Source organism: Carcharhinus amblyrhynchos, chromosome 18 (assembly GCF_965287045.1).
Source record: "Carcharhinus amblyrhynchos chromosome 18, sCarAmb.v2.hapA, whole genome shotgun sequence".
In the NCBI taxonomy this organism is placed as follows: Eukaryota; Metazoa; Chordata; class Chondrichthyes; order Carcharhiniformes; family Carcharhinidae; genus Carcharhinus; species Carcharhinus amblyrhynchos.
The window spans coordinates 33,245,679-33,266,841 of NC_137341.1; the positions used below are offsets into that span (position 1 = coordinate 33,245,679).

A 21,163-nucleotide genomic window follows, 5' to 3' on the forward strand; every position below is an offset into this window, starting at 1 on the left:
TTCAGGAACGTTGTGTGGCACTTCAGATTTATGACAGGTTTTAAATGGAAGAGACATCTCCAATTCTCAGAACAATTATTTTTATGTTGTCCAAAACATTGATCACAGTGCAACAAGCTGCAATTAAATACTCTTATCTGTCACTATATTTACATGGCCATTGACATCACTGTACATAAGTAATCAATACTACAAAATAAAATGTAAGGACTTTCTTATTGAAACATGTGTCTCTAGGTTCTTGCTGTTTGGTTTCAAGAGAAAGAAATTTCTTCAGCAACCCCGTCACTCTGACAGTGATGGCACAAAATGCACACCTTCACAGCGGTGCACCAGTCCACAATCTGGTCACCCAGGTTAGTCTCAGTTTCCACTCGAGCGCTTTCCTGAAATCAAAATACAACTAATTAAACTTTTAAAGCACATTTATTGAGATTGAAAACAAACACTCATATCCCAGAACACTAGTCTGCATTTGCAGAGAACAAAAACTACCAGGAATAGTGTGAAGTGTCAGAGTAGCAAGCACCCACCAGTGTATGAATGCAATAATAAGCCTCAAACTTGTTAAGCCTTGTGGCCACTTGGGAAATCAATGGCATCTGACACATGTTGGACTGTAGACTGATTTACTGAGAATTTGACTGCCCAAACTCATTTTACTTAGGAGTCCCAGAGAGAAGTTCCACTTTGTATCCATGTTGGGGGCTGTACACATTGCTTAACACCAATTAGTTAACATTTGGAAACTGACACAGGACCCAGCTGGGCAGCCATTCTCACAATGGTACTCAAGTATTGTAACTACAATGTACATCTGCTGCACAAGGCAACACAACAGTTTTGTTGGCCAGATGGACAAACTGTTGTTTGGGTGATGAAAAAGAAAACAAAATTGAGGTTTCCTACCTCTGACATGTCAGTTAAACATTCGCTTTAATTTAGTAAAGAATCCCTCCTTGTTTTCCCCTGGATTTTGCTCAGGTTGGTCTGACTCTTCTCCTGTCTCAGTGGTCACCTGGGCTTTAGTGCCTGTAGAGACAAACAATGAAAGCCCAGGGTCAGAATGAGGAAATTGGCCACAGCAGACCAGCATGTGTAATGCAACACAAACCTTGCTGGTTTCAGAGTTTAACAATCCATAGAAACATATAAAAAAGGCCATTCAGCTCTTTAAGCCTGCTTCACTATTCAACAAAATCATGACTGATCCTTCATCTCAATGCCATACTCCTGCAATTTCCCAATATCTCTTGATGCCTTTAGAGATCTGTATTTCCTTCTTACATTTATAAAATAACTTGGCTTCCACAGCTTCACTACCCATTGGGTGAAGAAGTTTTTCCTCATCATAGTCCAAAATGGCCTACCCCATACCCTGAGACTGTGACCCTTCACCTAGACTCCGAGCAGATGGAAACAACACCCTGTATCCAGTCTGTCCAGCCCTGTCAGAATTTTATACATTTTAATTAGATTCAATGAATTAATTCCAATGAATAGAGGCCCAATCAACCCAATCGTTGCTCATACAGGAATCAGTCTGCTGAGCTTTTGCTACACACCCTTTGGCAAGTATATCCTTTCTTCAAAAAAGAGATCAAAACTGTACACAATACTCCACGTGTGGTCTGACCAAGGCCCTGTACAGCTACAATAAGACATACTCGCTTCTGTATTCAAATCCTCTTGCAACGAAAGCCAACATACCATTTGCCTTCCTAACTGCTTGACGTTACTGCAAATTTGCTTTCAGTGATCGTAAATAAGGTCAAATCAGGAAAGATAGAAGGTTTCAATTAAAAGCATTTTATCAGAATTCACATAGCATCTGTAACAAGGTAAGAATTAATGGCATTACATGAGATAAAAGTGTCTAATGTATTGTCATTACAGTGATGTGGTTGCGTGGACTTTGCTCAGGCAAGACTGGGAACTGAATATTCTAGGGTTCCTGCTATTTTGAAAAGACAGACAAAATTGAAAGGTGAGGCAATGAAAGATGATTTTTGGACAGTAGTAAAGAGTTTGCCTCAGAAGAACAGGTAATAGAAGCTGCATGGGCAGAGATGAGAAATAACATGGGTCAGAAAATGCTGCTGAGTGTTTGTGGGTCCCTGCTATTGCTGTAAAGCGTTAATCAAGCAATAAGAGGAACTTCTAACAAAGGCAATGCAACAATAGAACTTTTATTTTCATATAGACTACAAATCAAATCAAAAATAGTTTGGAGAACAAGTTCATAGAATGTATTTGGGACAATACCCTAGAAGAATGCTTCAGGGAACCAACTGGAGAAGTGGCTAGTTTCGCTTTCATTTTGTATAATGAGAGAGTTAATTAGTAACCTCACAGCAAGGGATCTTCTGGGGATCAATGATCATATTATTATAAATTTCACTATGAATTGGTTAAGGTGGATTAACAATTAGATTCAGGGAAATAATGGTAGATAAGCAATGGTAAACATTTTAAGTATTATCATTCTCAATGAATATACATTAAACCAAAACTCTCAACAGAAAAAGTGATTCATTTGTGGCCAACTAAGTAAGGAAGTTAAGGATTAGATTAAAATCGGTTTATAACATTGCCAAAATGATTAGAAAACCAGAGGATTTGGAGGTTTAGAAACCAGCATAATCAAAAATTAATAAAGGGAGAAAATAGAATGAGAATAAAGAAGCCAGAAATTTAAAAAAAAAGTAACAAGAATAAATGTGGATGCTTATGGATTGAGGCAGGAGATATTAAATATCTTGTGTCTTTATGTTTAAAGATACAAAAATAACAGGAAATCAAAGGTCAAAATGGAGTGTGAAAAACTTAAGGTATTGATAATAAGGAAAATGTATTGGAGAAATTAATGAGACCACCAAAACCCCTTGTTCCTGATGATCTACATCCTTGGGTTCTAAAACTGTGGTTAGGCTGCAATTTGAGTAGTATGCCCAGTTTTGGTCACCAGACTTTACAAAGGATGAGGGTCCTTGAGAGGGTGCAGAAAAGGTTTACCAAAGTGGTTCCATACATGCGCATGTATGAAATAGGAGAAGTAGGCCATTTGGTCCCTTGAGGTTGCTTCACCATTCAATAAGATTGTGGTTGATTTGTTTGCGTTGAGTTCTACATTTGCCATCTACCCCTGATAACCTTTGATTCCCCCTACCTAACAAGAACCTATCTACCTTTGCCTTAAAAATATACAGTTACCCCATTTCCACCATCTTCTGAGTGCCAAAGTCACACACCCCTCAGAAAACACTCTCTCCTCAGGACAACCTCCAATTTTAAAATAGTGTCCCCTAGTTCTGGACTCACTCACAAGAGGAAACATTTTTTCTATGACCCCACCTTGTTAATACCATTCAGCATCTTGTATACTTCAATTAAGTCATCCCTCACTCTTTTGAGCTCTAGTGGAAACATGGCCAGTCTTTCCTACCTATCTTTGGTTGTCTGCAAATTTAGCTATATGTTTTCGCTCCCCTCATCCAAGTCATTGGTGTAAATTACAAAAGGCTGTGGTCTGGCACAGACCTCTGTGGGACTCCACTCATCATATCCTGTCAAAGACCCATTTATGCACTCAGACTGTTCTCTGCCAATCTTCAATCCAAGCTAATATATTACCCCTACACCATGAGCTTTTATCTTTAGTAATAAGCTTTGAAGTGGCATCTTATCAAATGCTCTCTGGAACTCTCAAGTACATCAATAAGCTCCCCTCCATCCACTGCAAATATTACTCGTTCAAAGAATTCATCAAACATGATTTCCCTTTCCTAAAACCATGGTGACTCCCAATTAACTTGGGCTTGTCTAATTGCCTAGCTATAACTTATTTAATGACTGATTCTAACACCTTCCTTATGATGTCAAATTAACTGGCCTATAATTTCCTGTTTTCAACCTCCCTCTCTTCTTGAATAAAGGGGTTATATTTATTGCTTTCCAATCTGACGGAACCTTTTCAGAATCTAACAAATTTTGGAAAATTAACACCAGAACACCAATCTAATTGGCCACCTCGTTTAAACCCAGGGAAGAGGGATTTTAGCTACAAAGTTAGGTTGGAGAAACTGGGGTAATTCTCTTTGAAGGGAAGAAGACTGAGGGAAGATTTGTTACAGGTGTACAAGGTGATAACAGGTTTGGATAGGATAGACAAAGAAAACTGTTCCCATTAGCTATCTGATGATACAAAGACTAGGGGACAAAGGTTGATGGTTTTGTGCAAGAGACATATGGGGAAGAACAACTTCTTAAACACTGTACTGTATGAAATTCCAGTTTCTGTAATCAGTGATTGGAGCCTGTTGGCCTTTATTGCCATAGGTTGGAGTATAAGACTAAGGAAATCTTGCTCCAATTGTACAGGGCTTGGTGAAGTCATACTTAAGGGTACTGTGAACCGTTTGGGACTCGTTATCTAAGGAGCTTTATATTTGCCTTAGATGGGTGCAACGAAGGTTGACTAGACTGATTCCTGGGATTGGGAGGTTCTAGGAGAGACTGAATAGAATAGGCCTGTATTCAATGGTGTTTAGAAGGTTGAGAGGCAATATCATTGATCAAAAAATTTTGAGATCATAGATTTTGGAGGCTGTTTACTCTGGTTGTTGAACTAGGATATGTCAGTTATTTAGGACTGAAATCAGGAGAATGTTCTTCACTTCAAATGGTTATGAATCCTTGGAATTCTCTAACATGGAGAGCTGTGAATACTCAGTAGTGAATATATCCAAGACTGAGATTGATAGATTCTTGAAATCCAGGAGAATCAGGTAGGAAAAGTGGAGTGAAGGTAAGCACAAAAGGAAACCAATTAAAGAACAAAGCTGAACGGTGAGCAGTAAATGCCAGGAAGGAGAAACAAGATGGACGATCAACAAGATGTTCCTGAAGTTCAGTCCTATGATTCTTCTAGGGTTAATGCTATTCTTGATCATTGATCTCATGTCATGCTGTCCCTGGATTGCTCTGCGCAAAGCGGTTGCTGCATTTCCTACAACAGTGACCACACTTCATAAAGTATTTGTTGGTTGTAAAACATTTTGGGACATACTGAGATCATGAAAGGTGCAATAAAAATGCAAGGCTTTTTTTTTTACATACTGCTACAAAACTATTAATCTAAACCCTCACAGAACATCTATCCCATTAGTGACCGGCATGGTGGCACTGTGGTTAGCGCTGCTGCCTCACAGCAGCGCAGACCCAGGTTCAATTTCCGGCTTGGGTCACTGTCTGTGTGGAGTTTGCACGTTCTCCCTGTGTCTGGTGGATTTCCTTTGGGTGCTCCGATTTCCTCCTACAGTCCAAAAATGTGCGGGTCAGGTGGACTGGCTATGCTAAATTGCCCCTTAGTGTCAAGAGGATTAGATAGGGTAAGTGCATGGGATTATGGGGATAGGGTCTGGGTGGGACTGTGGTTGGTGCAGACTCGATGAGCTGTAGGATTCTATGATTAACCCAGTAAGCGATCACAGCAAAGTGCTTGCTGCCACCTGCTCTCAGTTCCTCCTGATTCTGCTAAACTCTATCCGATTCTGTCACAGCTCTCTTGACTCTGATGCACTTGGGTCAACTGTATGCATTCACGGCACTTATCAATAAAAACATACTGACATACCTGTTGTTAAAACCCATTAACCTGTTTCTCACCTGTAGCCGTAGTAACGACTCCATTCACTGTGCCCTCCACATCATTCTCCTCTTCTGCATAAGCCAGCATCAGGGAATGCTGTCTGGCCGACAACCTCCTGCCAAAGTGAGAATGAGGAGTCACAATTAGCATTCACAGCTGAGAAGGAACAGACCTATGCCTAGGGAAATAGTTCCTAAAGGAATCTTTGCTTTACAACCTCTTCAGTCACAAGCAACTTGCTGGGGCCAATTAAGTCATTTACAGCAACAACCCAGGGCAGAAACACAACTTGTTCTACAACACAGAGACCAATCACCTCCTGAATGTAATGGTCACCATTCAAGTGTGTCCAGCTGTCAGATTTCATTTGAGGAATCAAAAATAAGGGGCAAAGAGCCTGTCCTGCTAGGTCCTGCATATCTTCCCATGATCAATCCCTTTGCTGCATATAAAGCACAGGTGCCTGTGCCATACACCCAGGCTTCTGAATTCAACATTTACAAAACAATGGCACAGTGGTTAGCACTGCTGCCTCAGTGCCAGGTACCCAGGTCCGAATCCAGAGTCTGCATGTTCTCCTTAGGTCTGCATGGGTTTCCTCCGGGTGCTCCGGTTTCTTCCCACAGTCCACAGATGTGCAGGTTAGGTGGAATGGCAATGCTAAAATTCCCCTTAGTGTCAGGAGGACTAGCTACTGTAAATACATGGAGTTATGGGGACAGGGTTTGGATGGAATTGTGGTCAGTGCAGACTCGATGGGCCAAATGGCCTCCTTCTGCACTGTAGAATTCTATGATTCTCTAAAATAGAAAGGAATGAAACACTGAAGCCATTTTAACTATCAATATAAAAAGTGGTCTTGGGATGATAAAATAAATTGTTAGTACAGCCAGCTGCCAATAATTCAGTCACTTCTTGTGCTAGAAAATTTAAATTAATCAACAAGATGATTTAAGCAAAGCAAGCTACGATTTAAACATAGCAAAGTGCTTAAAACTTCAAAAAGGGTCAGAGTTTGAATTATGAGATTAATAATTGGAGCATTTCTGTCATGACTTGTCTTGTAGAACAGGTTGTGTTTCTGTCCTGAACTGTTGCTGTAAGTGATTACATTTACTCCAGCAGGTTGCTTGTAATTAAAGAGTCTGTAAAGCGAAGGTTCATTTTGGGGCCATTTCCCTAGGGAAAGGATAGGTTGCCCACTCATTCTTGAGCCTCTCTTTTAATGAGATGATAACCACGCATGTTCTGTGACAGTGGGTGATCTGTTCCGCTTTGTTAAATTACCCTCTGTATAATAACAAAGGTCTAAGTCAGAGAAGTGCAAGATAAAGTTTCAGTCGGATTCGACTTCCAGTTGACTGTAGCTGCATTCTCAGGTGGCGCTACTTACTTTGGGATCTTCACCTTGATGTGGATGTAATGATCACCGTATCCATAACTGTTGACTTTTGGGATACCTTTACCAGCAAGTCGAATCTTCTGATCAACCTGAATCCCTGCTGGAATCTGCGGGCAAAGGGAGCAGAAATGATTAAATACAGCAGAGGACGTATGTTCATTAGTTGTCACTACTGAGATCAGAAACTCCCATTGAGAAAGTAAAGCACAAGTCCGAATTGTCACAATCCAACTGGGAGTTGAGAAAGGAGATTAATCAGTCATCAAGATCAATAACAAATCTGATGGACAAAAGCCAAAGGTCAGGTCCAGTGAATGGTTCCAGTATAGGTCCTGTTTAACTACTGCCCAGCATCAAACATGATATGGAGGTGCCCGCGTTAGACGGGGGTAAACACTGTAAGAAATCTCACAACACCAGGTTAGAGTCCAAAATTTATTTGGTAGCAAAAGCCACTAGTTTTCAGAGCACTGCCCCTTTGTCAGGTGAGTAGGCATTCTATTCACAAACAGGGCATATAAAGACACAAACTCAATTTACAAAATAATGATTGGAATGCGAGTCTTTACAGACAATGTGAATGGAGAGAGCGTTAAGCACAGCTTAAAGTGATGTGTATTGTCTCCAGACAGGACAGTTAGCGAGATTTTGCAAGTGCAGGCAAGTCGTGGGGGTTACAGATAGCGTGACATGAACCCAAGATCCTGGTTGAGGCCGTCCTCATATGTGCGGAACTTGGCTATCAGTCTCTGCTCAGCGACTCTGCACTGTCATATGTCATGAAGGCCGCCTTGGAGAACGCTTACCTGAAGATCAGAGGTCGAATGCCCATGACTACTGAAGTATTCCCCATCAGGGAGAGAACAGTCTTGCCTGGTGATTGTCGAATAGCATTCATTCATCTGTTGTCATAGTGTCTGCACGTCTCCCCAACGTACCATGCCTTGGGACACCCTTTCCTGCAGCATATCAGGTAGACAATGTTGGCAGAGTTGCAAGAGTATGTGCCATGTACATGGTGGATGGTGTTCTCATGAGATGATGGTATCCGTGATGATGATCCAGCACGTCTTTCAGAGGTTGCTGTGATAGGGTTGTGTGGTGTCATGGTCGCTGTTCCCCTGAAGGCTGGGGAGTTTGCTGTAGACAATGGTCTCTTTGAGGTTGTGCAGTTGTTTGAAGGCAAGAAATGTGGCTATGGGGATGGCCTTGGCGAGATGGTCGTCTTCATTAATGACATGTTGAAGGCTCTGGAGATGTTGTAACCCCTCCGCTCTGGGGAAGTACTGGACAACGAAGGGTACTCTGTCCATCGTATCCTGTGTTTGTCTTCTGAGGAGGTTGGTGCGGTTTTTCACTGTGGCGTGTCAGAACTGTCTTAGCAGACGCTACGACAACACATGAACGAACACCGCTCAACAATCACCAGGCAAGACGGTTCTCTTCCTGTTGAGGAACTCTTCAGCGGTCATGGGCCTCTGATTCTTGGGTAAGCGTTTTCCAAGGTGGCCTTCACGACACATAGCAGCGCGGAGTCGCTGAGCTGAGACTGATAGTCAAGTTCCACACACGAGGACGGCCTCAACCAGGATCTTGGGTTCATGTCACACTATTTGTAACCCCCACGACTTGCCTGGACTTGCAAAATCTCACTAACTGTCCTGTCTGGAGACAATACACATCTCTTTAACCTGTGCTTAATGCTCTGTCCACTCACATTGTCTGTACCTTTAAGACTTGATTACCTGTAAAGACTCGCATTCCAATCATTATATTGTAAATTGAGTTTGTGACTTTATATGCGCTGTTTGTGAATAGAACTCCCACTCACCTGACGAAAGGGCAGCAAGCGCTCTGAAAGCTAGTGTCTTTTGCTACCGAATAAACCTGTTGGACTTTAACCTGGTGTTGTGAGACTTCTTACAGCATCAAACATGCAGGTGCTGCCCTCACCAGGACAGTCTATGTCACAACACCAATGGGCAGGCCAACAGGACAACCTCATCACCAATGGGCAGATCTACCAGACAGCCCCAACACTGACTGGCCAGACTGGTTAGAGTACCCCATCACCGACTAGTTTGAAAGTTATTCAGTCTGAAAGGCAAACGTGCTCACACACTGGGTTGCCAACTCTCTGAAGTAGCCTGTGGGAAATAAAGATTAATCTCCAAGGTCCTGCCGCAAGCAGTATAGGGAGGGAAAAAAATCGTAGGAATACTGGAAAAAACTTTTCATCATTATTTTCCTCAGATGGAGAATGATACACATGGGAAAATGTTATTTGGCCAGATAGGGTGATGAGAAGATATTAAACCACAGAAATAAGTCCACCCAGAACTAGCAATGGTTGTTGCATTGGTGATAGTAGCCCAGTGACCCTCACCGTGATGTTGATGGTTTCATGCAGTCCCGGAGTCCGTGCAGTGCCTCCCAGAATTGCCTGGGCTACGGATATATTCAGGTCCGAATGAATGTCAGCTCCCTCCCTCCGAAAGATTGAGCTCTTTTGGACCTAAACAATTAAAAAAATGTTTTCAAGCAAAATTGAAACAGCCAGAATCCAAACTGCCAGACCCAATCCCTCCCTCCTGCCATCCCCCCCAACCAAAACTGCAACCACCCCTACCCTCCCCATCCTGTAAGACAATATGAGCAGCGGTGTCTATGAGTCTTTTATTTTGGTTTATTTATTAGTGTCACAAGTAGGCTTACATTAACACTGCAATGAAGTAACTGTGAAAATCCCCTAGTCGCCAGACTCTGGCTCCTGTTCAGGTGCAGAGGGAAAAATGAAGCACGTTTTTCAGACTGTGGCAGGAAACCAGAGCATCCACCCAGAGGAAACCCATGCAAACATTTGGGTGAGACAAACAGTCATCCGAGCTGGGAATTGAACTCAGGACCCTGGTGCTGTGAGCCAGCAGTACTAACCACTGTGCCACCATGCCACAGTCTATTACTTTTCAGACCAAATTACTTTACTGAAATAGTAACAACATTTTGTTCACCACCCTCCCCACTCAAAGAAATGAATTGGGTTTGCACCCACTTTACACCTCAGACTTCTGGAAATATGTTACCAACAGAGAAATTTATCCATTGTTATTTTCTCCAGATTTGGAAAAATGGTTGGAGCCAGAATGAAGTCATTCTCCTTCAACCTCCCCATCGCCCCCAAAAACATTGAGCCAGAAACAAAAATGTAATCTTCTTTCATCTCATTATTGTGTTTTTTTTTACAGCTCAACTTCAATCAAAATTACCAAGTCAGTCTTACATTTTCCAATTGCCTAAGATGAGAAACATTAATCTTCAATATGCCTTGTTCACGCGCCTTACCCTGAAAATGATGAAGATCTCCTTGCGTCCCACTTGCATCCGTACGGTCTGTCCATCCTCCACACCTGTAATACATGCACGTGCTGCATCAGGTAAAGCACAGGCATAGCCATCATAACCAGTAGCCAAACTCCCTCCAAACTAAAACTGAGGGCAAATGGGTAGTGATGAAGCTCCACAGACAAAAATTGTCTTTAACTCCCGGTCTGAGATGAGGCACGAGTGACTTTACTGTGCCCCAGAATCAGCTGATTATTTAGCAGCTCCTCTTGGAAGGTGCTTGCCCACTGATGGCAATTGAAAGCAGAATCTAGTTCTGCAACACTTTCATCACCAGCCAGAGCAAGGCACCAGAATGAGAAACAGGAGGAGGCCATTCAACCCTCAGATCTGCTCCTTGATTCAATCAGATCATGACTGATTAAAATGTTAACTCCATGTACCTGCCTTTGCTCCAAGTTCTTTGATATCCTCACCCAGTGAGAAATTTCAGGAAGGCTACTGGTAACAAAAGGAATCTCACCCAAGTACTTCAGTGGCTTTAGGAGCTGAGCAGAATCGATCAGAAATCACTAAATGGACAGGAGGGGTGCCAAGACTGGTTTAATAATGGAGCGGACATATTGGTTCCAAACTTTCACTGCAGCACAGATATACTGACATTCTGTTGTTGACAGCCTAGGGTTTGGATATACCCCTTGCTCCCAGGTATAAGAGAAACCATTGTGTAACCCTTTCACCAAATTGTCACCTTCTTTCCCCAAAACAAGAACCAGCCTTACCAGCCGGTACTGGCACCATCACTGTCCTCTTCTGTTTGCTCTGCCCGCTCCCTCGGCATACAATACAAGGTGTAGTCATCACAGATCCTCGTCCACCACATCGCCGACATGTGGAGCGCATTACAAATGGACCAGTGTTCAAAGTTTCCTGCAAGAGAGGAAGCACAGGGCAATGTGTTGGTGACCACCACTATGTCATTAGAATAAAAGTCTAAATAAAGCTAGTTTACCTCTTGGGGCTATTCAGTAACAGGTCCATATCCCCATATTGTTAGTTGTTCAAGTCCTAAGCTGGAAAATTGGGAGGACCAAGGTTCAGAAAGATCAGATTAACCTTGACTGAATTGTTTGTTTCTTTGGAATCAAGAGTCAATAGCATCAGGCATAAGCAGACTGAATATAGGAAGAGGGAGTCATTCAGCCCCTCATGGTGGGTCTACCATTCAACTGAATACTGGTTGATCTGCTTCATATTTGTTACCCAACAAAATCTATAATTCTCAGTCCTGAAAGCTCTAACTGGCCCCAGCCAGATTTTTGGAGGGAGAAAGTTCCGTATTTCCATTGTGTGTATACACGAAGTACATTTTACAAAGAAACTAGAGGCAGGAATATGCCATTTGGCCCTACAAGCCAGTTCTACCATTCATTCATTTCCCCCCCCCACTCATATCCCCATAACCCCGAGCATTTATCTTCAGTAATCCACCTAACCTACACATCTTTGGACACCATGAGGCAATTTTGCATGGTCAATCTATCTAATCTGCACATCTTTGTACCATGGGACGAAACAGGAATACTTGAAGGAAATTCACGCAGACATGGGGATAACATACAGAAGCAACATAGACACCCAGTGACACCTATGTCCTTGGCACTGAGGTAGCAGTGCTGGCCACTGTGACAGCATATCACCCATATTCATACAGAACTGCAAACAAAATTAAATGGCCCCTAAAGGCGAACCCCAGCATCAGACCATACCTTCACAAGAGGGAGGGAATAAAAATTGGCAACAAAACTCAGAGAATGATACAGTACAGAAGGATGTCCTTTGGCCCACTGTGCCTATGCCAGCTATTTGGCTGATCTATGTAATTAGTCTCATTGCCTTCCTTGTTCCCCAGAGCCCTAAACATTTTTTTCCTTTCATGCACCTTATCAAAGTAGAATGTTAAACATTGATCCAAACAAACCTGACAGAACTAAAAACATTGAGCAGCTATAGGCCCCAGATTTCAATTTGAAAGAGCAGCATAGGCATGATGCTGCTCTTTCAAATTGATTGGCTTACTGGGCTGTATCATCCTGTGGTTTTATGACTGATTATCCATGCTCACCATGCCAGTTCCATTGCAGTAATGGCAGTGCTGGACTTTAGTTCCTGGTTCATTTCCTTTACCATCACATCTTTGGCAGGTGTCCTCCAGATTCAGTGTAATCTCCTTGTTGACACCCTTTGCAGCCTGTGTGAAGGTGAGGTCCATGATGTACTAAAGAACAAACAAAGAAAATTATAGCACAGGAACAAGCCCTTCGGCCCTCCAAGCCTGCACCGACCATGCTGCCTGACTTAACTAAAACCCCCTACCCTTCCAGGACCATATCCCTCTATTCCCATCCTATTCATGTATTTGTCAAGACGCCCCTTAAAACTCAGTATCGTATTCACTTCCACTACCTCTCCCTGCAACAAGTTCCAGGCACCCACTACTCTCTGTGTAAAAAATCCGCCTTGCACATCTCCTTTAAACCTTGCCCCTCACATTTAAACCTGTACCCCCTAGTAATTAACTCTTCCATCCTGGGAAAAAGCTGTAGAGGAATGGAAGATATTACATACAACAGTACTGTATACAAAAGATATCAAGCGACTTCACTGCGTAAAGCCAGTGCACAAAGATTCCTCAGCTCGACTTTTTAAAGCATCTAAATTTCTTCTAAGCTCCTGCCTGAAACCAAATTTGTCACTGCCAAAAAACAGAAATGGCTCTTTGTTTGGCACTGATTCAATGGCTGTCTTTTTAAGTCCAGTCACAAAGCTGAGTGGTGTAGGAGCCAGAATCTCAAACCAAACTTAAATTACCAATACCCCAGTCTTACACAGCAATCCGAAAAGCTCGAAGGAGGATTTAAACTGCAAACATGATCAATTAGATTTCTTCAAGTTTGTATATAAGTGAATTATGTTCAAATGTGATTAATTAAGAGTAACTGGTAAGTTGCAGTAAATGCTTTAAGAGATTTTTATGGAATGAGGTATTCAGATTTTGGACTCAGTATAATGTTATAAACTAGTATCAGCACATGCTTCATAGTAATCTTTTGAAATATCTTGAACTGCCCAGGATGTTTTGGTAATTTGTTGCCAACTCTTCACTGCTGAACTGCCACTTGCCAGAAAGTAACCAAATGAACCAAAATATTTAGACTACCAGCAGTTCATCAGCAGCCTGGTGGGTTAAAGTTATCTAATGACCCTGTACAACAGAGTGCAAATCGTGAATAATAAAGAATAAAAACTCAGTGGTTCTGAGTATTTAAGGCTGAGATAGACACAGGTTTGATTTTTCAGGAAATAAAGGGATTTGGAGAACCAGTGAGAAAATAGAGTTAAGGTTAAGATCAGCTATGATCACTTGAATGATGGAGCAGGTTCAAGGGACCATACGGCCTACTTCTGCTATTTCTTATGTTAAGTGAAGAAGGGTGAGATCCCTCTTCCAGGGACTCTCACTCTCATACAAAGTCTACTCCTGATTCTGGATTTAACCTGCAGGTTCTACACACGTAACCATAAAGCATTCCTGTTATGGGAAGGAAATTTCAGCATAAAGGCAAAAGGTGAGGCGAGTGAGGAATTGTCCTTCCTCCAAATCACTGCTCCCCAAATAACTAAATAGTTATCTCACTCACCTCCTGGTGTTGGTCAAAGATAGTGTTAAAATCTCTGAAGCCTGACCCAGTAAACTCCCCAAAGATGCGTCTGAAGAGCTCCTCTGGATCCACCGAAGGGCCTGACTGCCAATATTGCTGGCTCCTCGACCCTCCTGCATCAAATCCTGTTGTTCCGTACATGTCATACTGTTTCCTCTTCACTTCATCACTCAGCACCTGCAACCCACAATGATATTAACCAGAGCCACAAAACCCACTACCAGAATAGTTAACAAGCAAACAAGAAGAGAGACACCCCCAAAAATTCTGTACTGTTGTTATTGGGGATCTTCCTACATCAGCTTTAATATACCCATTCCATTTTCTTCTCCAAGACAAGAAGATGGAAAAACATTGCCTAACCATTCAAACAACCGTGCTGCTGTGAGTACAGAAGACTGGCCCCTTTTCTCACAATCCCCAATAGCTCCCTGGCATGCACAACCCTTCTCTTTCCCCACAACTCCACAAGGTGGAGATGTTCTGACTGTGCTGATATCTGCTTTTCAGCCCTGACATGATCAGCCACCTAGGAGCCCAGAAACATTCCCATCTGTGCCAAAGCGATTGTTTTAGTGGTGTTAGAGGCTGTCATCAGACCACATTCGATACCTCATATGCTTCTGCCACCTGGGAAAATTTCTCTTTTGCCTTTGGATCATCCTTGTTTGTGTCTGGGTGGTATTTCTTCGCAAGCTGTATATGCAAGAACACAAGGTTTAATTAGAAATGACAAGCAGTCACATCAAGGCCAGTCTCTCCCTAACAGGTTTCACTGGGACAAATTATTCACAGATTCAAATGTCTGTGCAGTACTTTTCACAGTTTAATTATTTTTCATTGTTTTCTTTCAATGCTCCAGGATACAACAGACAGCAACTACTGCAGACTTGACACAATAGCAGCAGGTTTCCATGACACTCTTCACATTGGAACAAGCAGCTAATTCTTTATTCATAAATCAGAAGTGGCCACTTGGAATTTCTCATCCCATGAAACCATGGACCAGCAAAATTAGTTCCTCCGCAAAAGGAGAGAAGGGTGATAGGAAATGATCAAAATAAATTAAATTTATCAAACAGTTCTCATCACAGTTCGATTTGATAGCCAGGGTACAGAAGTTGAAAAAATTATTCTGGCTGATAATTGGGTACAACTAAAAAAGAAACATATCTATCATTCTGATCAAATAAAGGAGTTGAAGTTAACTTTCAGTCTGGTTTAAATGGCATGTTCCTTTTCATACCTGGTAATAGGCCTTCTTTATCTCCCTCTGTGTTGAGTTCCGTGGGATCCCCAGTACCTCATAATAATCAGTCTTGGCTAGGCTATAAGATGTGTGAAATGCAGCAACATTCAAAGGATGTGGTGCAAGACCTTGAGGCAGATAAGGAAAAACAACAATTAGGAAAAATCCACAATCTCCCACACAGAAATTATAATAAATCATTTTAGTCCATCTGCCCAGTTCCACAGGGTAGGGAAGCACAGATCAAGCATAGGCTGAAAAGAGGCGGGGGGGGGGGGGAGGTGCAGCATTGACCAACTGGAGAACTGACTAGGCCCAGCCCGGGGAGGGGAGCAGGAAGAGTGTGCACTGATTGTGCCCAATCTAAGAAAGGAAGGTGTGACTGTGTGTGCTCAAGGAATAGGGGACACTTATGCCCCATTTGGGAAGAGAATCACAGACCATGCCCAGACCTGGAAATTCTTTGAAATTCACTTCTTCAAAAGGAGGTGGAAGCTGAGTCATTGTATATATTGAAGGCAGAGGTAGGTAGATTCTTGATAAGGCGGGGGTGAAAGGTTATCAGACGCGGGCAGGAGTGGAGAGTTGACATTACAATTGGATCAGCCAAGATCGCATTGAATGGCAGAGCAGACTTGAACAGCTGACAAGCCTACCTCTGCTGTTAATTTATATGGGAAGTTGGGGTGGGACACCGACTCTCCACGGTCTGGCAGGTAGAGTTAACCATGCCCAGCCTGGCAAATTGGGCACTGACCTTGCCTAGCCTGGCGGTGGGGGAAAGGGGAAAGGGGAGGGGCGCTGACCATGCCCAGCCTGGCGTGGGGCAAGGGGAGGCCCTGACCATGCCCAGCCTGGCGGTGGGGGAAGGGGAGGCACTGACCATGCCCAGCCGGGAAGGATCTCCAGTTCTGGCCATACCCTGCACGGGGATATTTGAAGTTCCTATCAAGAGCTACTTGAGGGCTTTGCAGTTGTTACCACCCGGCTCGGCCCATTCTCCTTACCGGGCAGCCGCAGCCTCAAGCCACCAGCCGGCCACAGTCCAGTGCCCTTCCAAAAGACGGTACAGAGGCCTCGGCTGCCGAGAGTCCGCACTGCCCCGGCCCAGGCTCCGGTTGCCGGGCTCCAAGTCACCAAAACCAGGCGCAAGCAGCACCGAACCGCCGCCATCTTGGCGCCTGCGCAACCGATCCCCCCGTCCCGTCACAACGCCTGCGCAGACCGATCCTACCCCGCCCACCCCGTCTCTACGTCTGCGCACATCCGCCATCAGACGCTGCGCCTGCGCAACAAGTCCTGTTGTCAGGCGCAGCAAATTGGCGTTAGGCCCAGGCTCTAAGGCGGTGTTGTCTTGAGGGAGGGCGGTCCGGATAGAGACATCAAGCCGGGGCAGGAGGAGATCTGCTTGGTGTGCTTATATCGATCCTTTTACCAGTTTCCCCCGAAAAGTCGATTATCTAGTCATCGTTACCTTGCTGTTTGTGGGATGTTGCTGTCCTGAAATGTGTAATTTTGATTCCTGCCTTACAGCAGCGACTACACTCACCACAAACCTCATTGGCTGAAAAGCACTTTGAGACATCCCGTAACTCAGACATTTAGTGCTGAATTTTCAAGTACAGAAGTTCTTAGCAAATGTGTTAGCCATTATAATAGGGCTGGAAGGCATTTTATTTCGCACTGTGGTATTTTGAATCGTCTTTAGCATAGCTAGTTTTTCATTATTTTTCATTAAGTTTAATTATTTAGTTCAAAACTATTAAAAATATAAATTACAGAAAACTTTATTAACTTCTGACTGGGAAATAGTATAGTGAGGAGAAATTACTTTTCTTGATTTATATTTTGAACTTAGACTTGGGTGCAAGGGCACTATTTCAAAATTTGCAGATGATGCAAGACTTGGAAATATTGTGAACTGTGAGGAGGATAATGATTGACTTCGAGTATATAATTAGGCTCTTGAAATGGGCAGACACATGGCAGGTGAAATTTAATATATAAAAGTGTGAAATGATATCTTTTGGTCAGAAGAATGGAGAGGTGATACAAAATAAAGGATACAATTCTAAAGGAAATGCAAGAGCAGAGGAATCTGCGAGGACGTGTGAATAAATCAGTATATCTGGCAGGACAAATGGAGAAACTTTTAAAGTTATTTATTAGGATCACGAGTAGGCTTACATTAACAGTGCAATGAAGTTGCTACACCTTAGCGCCTGTTCAGGTGCACTGAAGGAGAATTTAACATGGCCAGTGCACCTAACTAGCACGTCTTTCAAACTGTAGCAGAAAACGGGAGCACCCAAAGGAAACTCATGCAAACACGGGGAGAATGTGCTGACTCTTTGACCCAAGACAGTGACCCAAGCCAGGAATTGGATCCAAATCTCTGATTTATTCATATATATTCACAGGTCCCTCTGCTCTTGCATTTCCTTTAGAATTGTATCCTTTATTTCGTCACCTCTTCATTCTTCTGACCAAAAGGTATTTCACACTTTTATATATTAAATTTCACCTGCCATGTGTTTGCCCAATCCAGGAGCCTGTTTATATATTCCTGAAGTCTATCATTATCCTCTTCACAATTCACAGTATTTCCAAGTCTTGCGTCATCTGCAAATTTAGAAATTGTGCCCTATACACCCAGGTCTAATTTCTAAATATAAATCAAGAAAAGCAGTTTCTCTTCACTATACTATTTCCCAGTCAGAAATAAATAAAGTTTTTTGTAATTCATGTTTTTAATAGTTTTGAAATAGTTAATGTAATGTGAGGCAGCAGTGCTAACCACTGTGCCATCCTGAAAGCAGTTAATACATTATGCGGAATCCTGGGACACAAAAGTACGAAAGCACACTGATTCAGCTTCAATGGGAAGGATGTAAATGTTTTAGTAAGGATGCAGAAAAAAATTAGAAGAATGGTCCCAAGGATGAGCTGCTCAGCTTTGTGGATAGATTGGCAAAATTGGGGCTGTTCTCTAGAGAAAATAAGGTTTAGAGGAGATTTGTTCAAAATAATGAGGGGGTTGGATAGTGTAAATGGGGAGAAACTATTCCCATTGATAGAAACTCAAGAGCCTCAAACTAACTAACAAATGAACCAGAGGCGACATGAAAAAAAGCTTATTTATGTAGTTAGGACAACTGCCTCAGCGTTTGGTGGATTCAGATTCAATTGTTCCAGAAATGAACTGGACAATTATCTTGAAAAAAAGATTTCACTAGGCTACAGGGAAAAAGTCGAGTGGGACTAGCTGAGTTTCTGTTGCAAAGAACAGACACAAAGACAATGTACTGAATGGCCGTCTTCTATGCTATAACCATTCTGTGATTCTAGTACTGATACAGTCAAGGAAGTTGATAAATACATAAGGAAGTCAGAAGCTGAAGGTTAGCTTAATAGTGTAATCAAGAAGGGCGGGAGGAGGATTGTGTGGAACATAAAGTCTACATGGACGGGGTGGGCTGTGCTGTGCTGTAAATTGCATGTAAAGCTGCCAGTAGGGAACACAAACATATCGTGTCTCACGTTCTCCAGCCATCATGGCCAAGGAATTGATAGGAATCACTCTTTTTCCCCCTTCCAATTCCCTCACAATCTGTCACCACCCACCAGTCTCTACCCCTGACTCACACTCCTCACCAGACTTACTCTTTCTCCTCTTGCTCACTCTTCCTACTTCCACAACTTTCTACCCCCATTCCTCACATGCTGTCCCCCACCCCCTCATTCTCACTTGCCTTCACTCCTTCACACTCACCCTCCCTCATATACCCCCAACCTTTCTCTACCCCAGCCGCTCATACACTCTCTCTACATACCCACTCACTCTTTCTCATCACCCCACACTTTCTCTGCCTCTACTCTCTCTCCCCCCACAATCATTCACCTCCCACACAAACACACACTTTCTCTCTCACCCCCCGCTAAGAATCTCTCCCACACACTCTTCCCCAACTCCAACATACTCTCCCCTTCACAATCATTCTCTCCTCAACAGTCATATTCTCTCCATCCACCTCAACACTCACTCTTTCACCCTCTCCCCCTCCACCCCTTGCTCTTTTTCCCCCACACTATCTCTTCTTAAAGCTCACTCTTTTTCCTCCCACCCGCATAATATCCCCAGACCCCACCCTCTCCCCCACTCAACCCTATGCTCTCTTTCAGTCCCCTCACTCAACACCATTTCCCCATACCCCTCTCCCTACACCTACATAAGAACATAAGAAATAGGAGCAGGAGGAGGCCATCTAGCCCTTCGAGCCTGCCCCGCCATTCAATAAGATCATGGCTGATCTGTCGTGGCTCAGTTCCACTTTCCCGCCCTCTCCCCATAACCCTTAATCCCCTCTCTTATCAAAAACCCATCAACCCGCGTCTTAAAAATATTTAGCGAGGCAGCCTCCACCACTTCAACGGGCAGAGAATTCCAGAGATTCACCACCCTTTGAGTGAAGAAGTTCCTCCTCAACTCCGTTCTAAACCGCCCCCCTTTTATCTTGAGGCTGTGCCCCCTAGTCCTACTGTCCTTTCTGAGCGGGAAGAGTCTCCACCTCTATCCTATCCATCCCATTCATCATCTTATACGTCTCAATGAGATCTCCCCTCATTCTTCTAAACTCTAACGAGTATAAGCCTAGTTTATTCAGCCTCTCCTCATAGCTCAACCCCCTCAACTCCGGTATCAGCCTAGTAAACCTCCTCTGCACTCCCTCCAAGGCCAAAATATCTTTGCGCAGGTGCGGCACCCAAAACTGCACACAGTACTCCAGTTGCGGCCTCACCAATGCCCCATACAGCTGCAGCAAAACCTCCCTACTTTTATATTCAATCCCCCTTGCTATGAAGGCCAGCATCCCATTCGCCTTCCTGACCACCTGCAAGCTGGGTTTTTGTGACTTATGCACAAGGACCCCTAGGTCCCTCTGCACTGTCGCCTGCTGCAGTTTTTCGCCACGTAAGTAATAATCCTTCCTACCATTCTTCCTACCAAAGTGGACCACCTCACACTTGCCAACATTAAATTCCATTTGCCATTTCCTGGCCCATTCGCCCAACCTATCTAGATCCTTCTGCAGACTCTCCACACCCTCCGCACAATTTGCCGTTCCCCCAATCTTGGTGTCATCAGCAAATTTTGACACCCTACACTCGGTTCCCTCCTCCAGATCATCTATATAAATGGTAAAAAGCTGAGGCCCCAGCACCGACCCCTGGGGCACTCCACTAGTCACCATCCGCCAATCCGAATAGCACCCGTTGGCCCCCACTCTCTGCCTCCTATTTGACAACCAATCCTCTATCCACGCTAACACCCTACCCCCAACTCCATGTCCCTCAACCTTCAAGCCCACTCTACCATTCAGTCAGATCAAGGCTGATCTCTACTTGGTCTCAAATCCACCTCCTCATCTGTTCCCCATATCCCGCTTTCCCTTTTTTTCTTAGAAATATGTCTATCTCCCTCTTGAAATCATTCAATGATTCAGACTCCACTGTGCTGTGGGGCAGTGAGTTCCACAAATTTATCACTCTCTGTGAGAAGTAGTTCTTTCTCATCTCAGTTTTAACTATACAGCCTCTCAATCTATACCTGTGACCTCATGTTCTTTGCTGCTGTACAACATTTTTCAAATATAAGTCACTTGAATGTCCAACAAGTTTGATGGGCCATATGGAGTTGGACTGGTCAGCTTTAAATAGAAAATGCTGGAGCACCATTTTAATGCACTAATGAAAAAAAGGATAAAGGGATGTGGGAAACAGGTGGGGAAGTGGATTTG

General features: G+C 43.4%; 1 protein-coding gene across 2 annotated transcripts; it reads right to left on the reverse strand.

The window, feature by feature from the left end:
• Positions 1–10: 10 nt before the first annotated feature.
• Positions 11–16,573, reverse strand: dnaja3a (DnaJ heat shock protein family (Hsp40) member A3a). 2 transcript variants are annotated; one of them, XM_080206718.1, is made up of 12 exons: positions 16,373–16,573; positions 15,363–15,493; positions 14,729–14,812; positions 14,096–14,293; positions 12,520–12,672; positions 11,177–11,324; positions 10,395–10,459; positions 9,439–9,567; positions 7,044–7,159; positions 5,668–5,765; positions 910–1,032; positions 11–386 (listed from the first exon to the last, which is right to left on the reverse strand). In XM_080206718.1, the coding sequence occupies exons 1-11, from the start codon at positions 16,536–16,538 to the stop codon at positions 920–922; spliced, it is 1,401 nt and encodes a 466-aa protein (XP_080062844.1). In that variant the 5' UTR covers positions 16,539–16,573; the 3' UTR covers positions 11–386; positions 910–919. The 2 variants fall into 2 exon arrangements, with proteins under 2 accessions (XP_080062844.1, XP_080062845.1); XM_080206719.1 differs by lacking the exon at positions 910–1,032 and having other exon boundaries at positions 16,373–16,572.
• Between the last annotated feature and the right edge of the window lie 4,590 nt (positions 16,574–21,163).

Excerpts from the sequence above, each read along its gene's own strand:
- dnaja3a (XM_080206718.1), bottom strand. The coding sequence starts at position 16,538 with ATGGCGGCGGTTCGGTGCTGCTTGCGCCTGGTTTTGGTGACTTGGAGC. Across the intron at positions 15,494-16,372 it reads CTTGAGGCTGCGGCTGCCCG|GTCTTGCACCACATCCTTTG; the intron begins GTAAGGAGAATG and ends ATCTGCCTCAAG. Across the intron at positions 14,294-14,728 it reads AGGTGGCAGAAGCATATGAG|GTGCTGAGTGATGAAGTGAA; the intron begins GTATCGAATGTG and ends TGTGGGTTGCAG.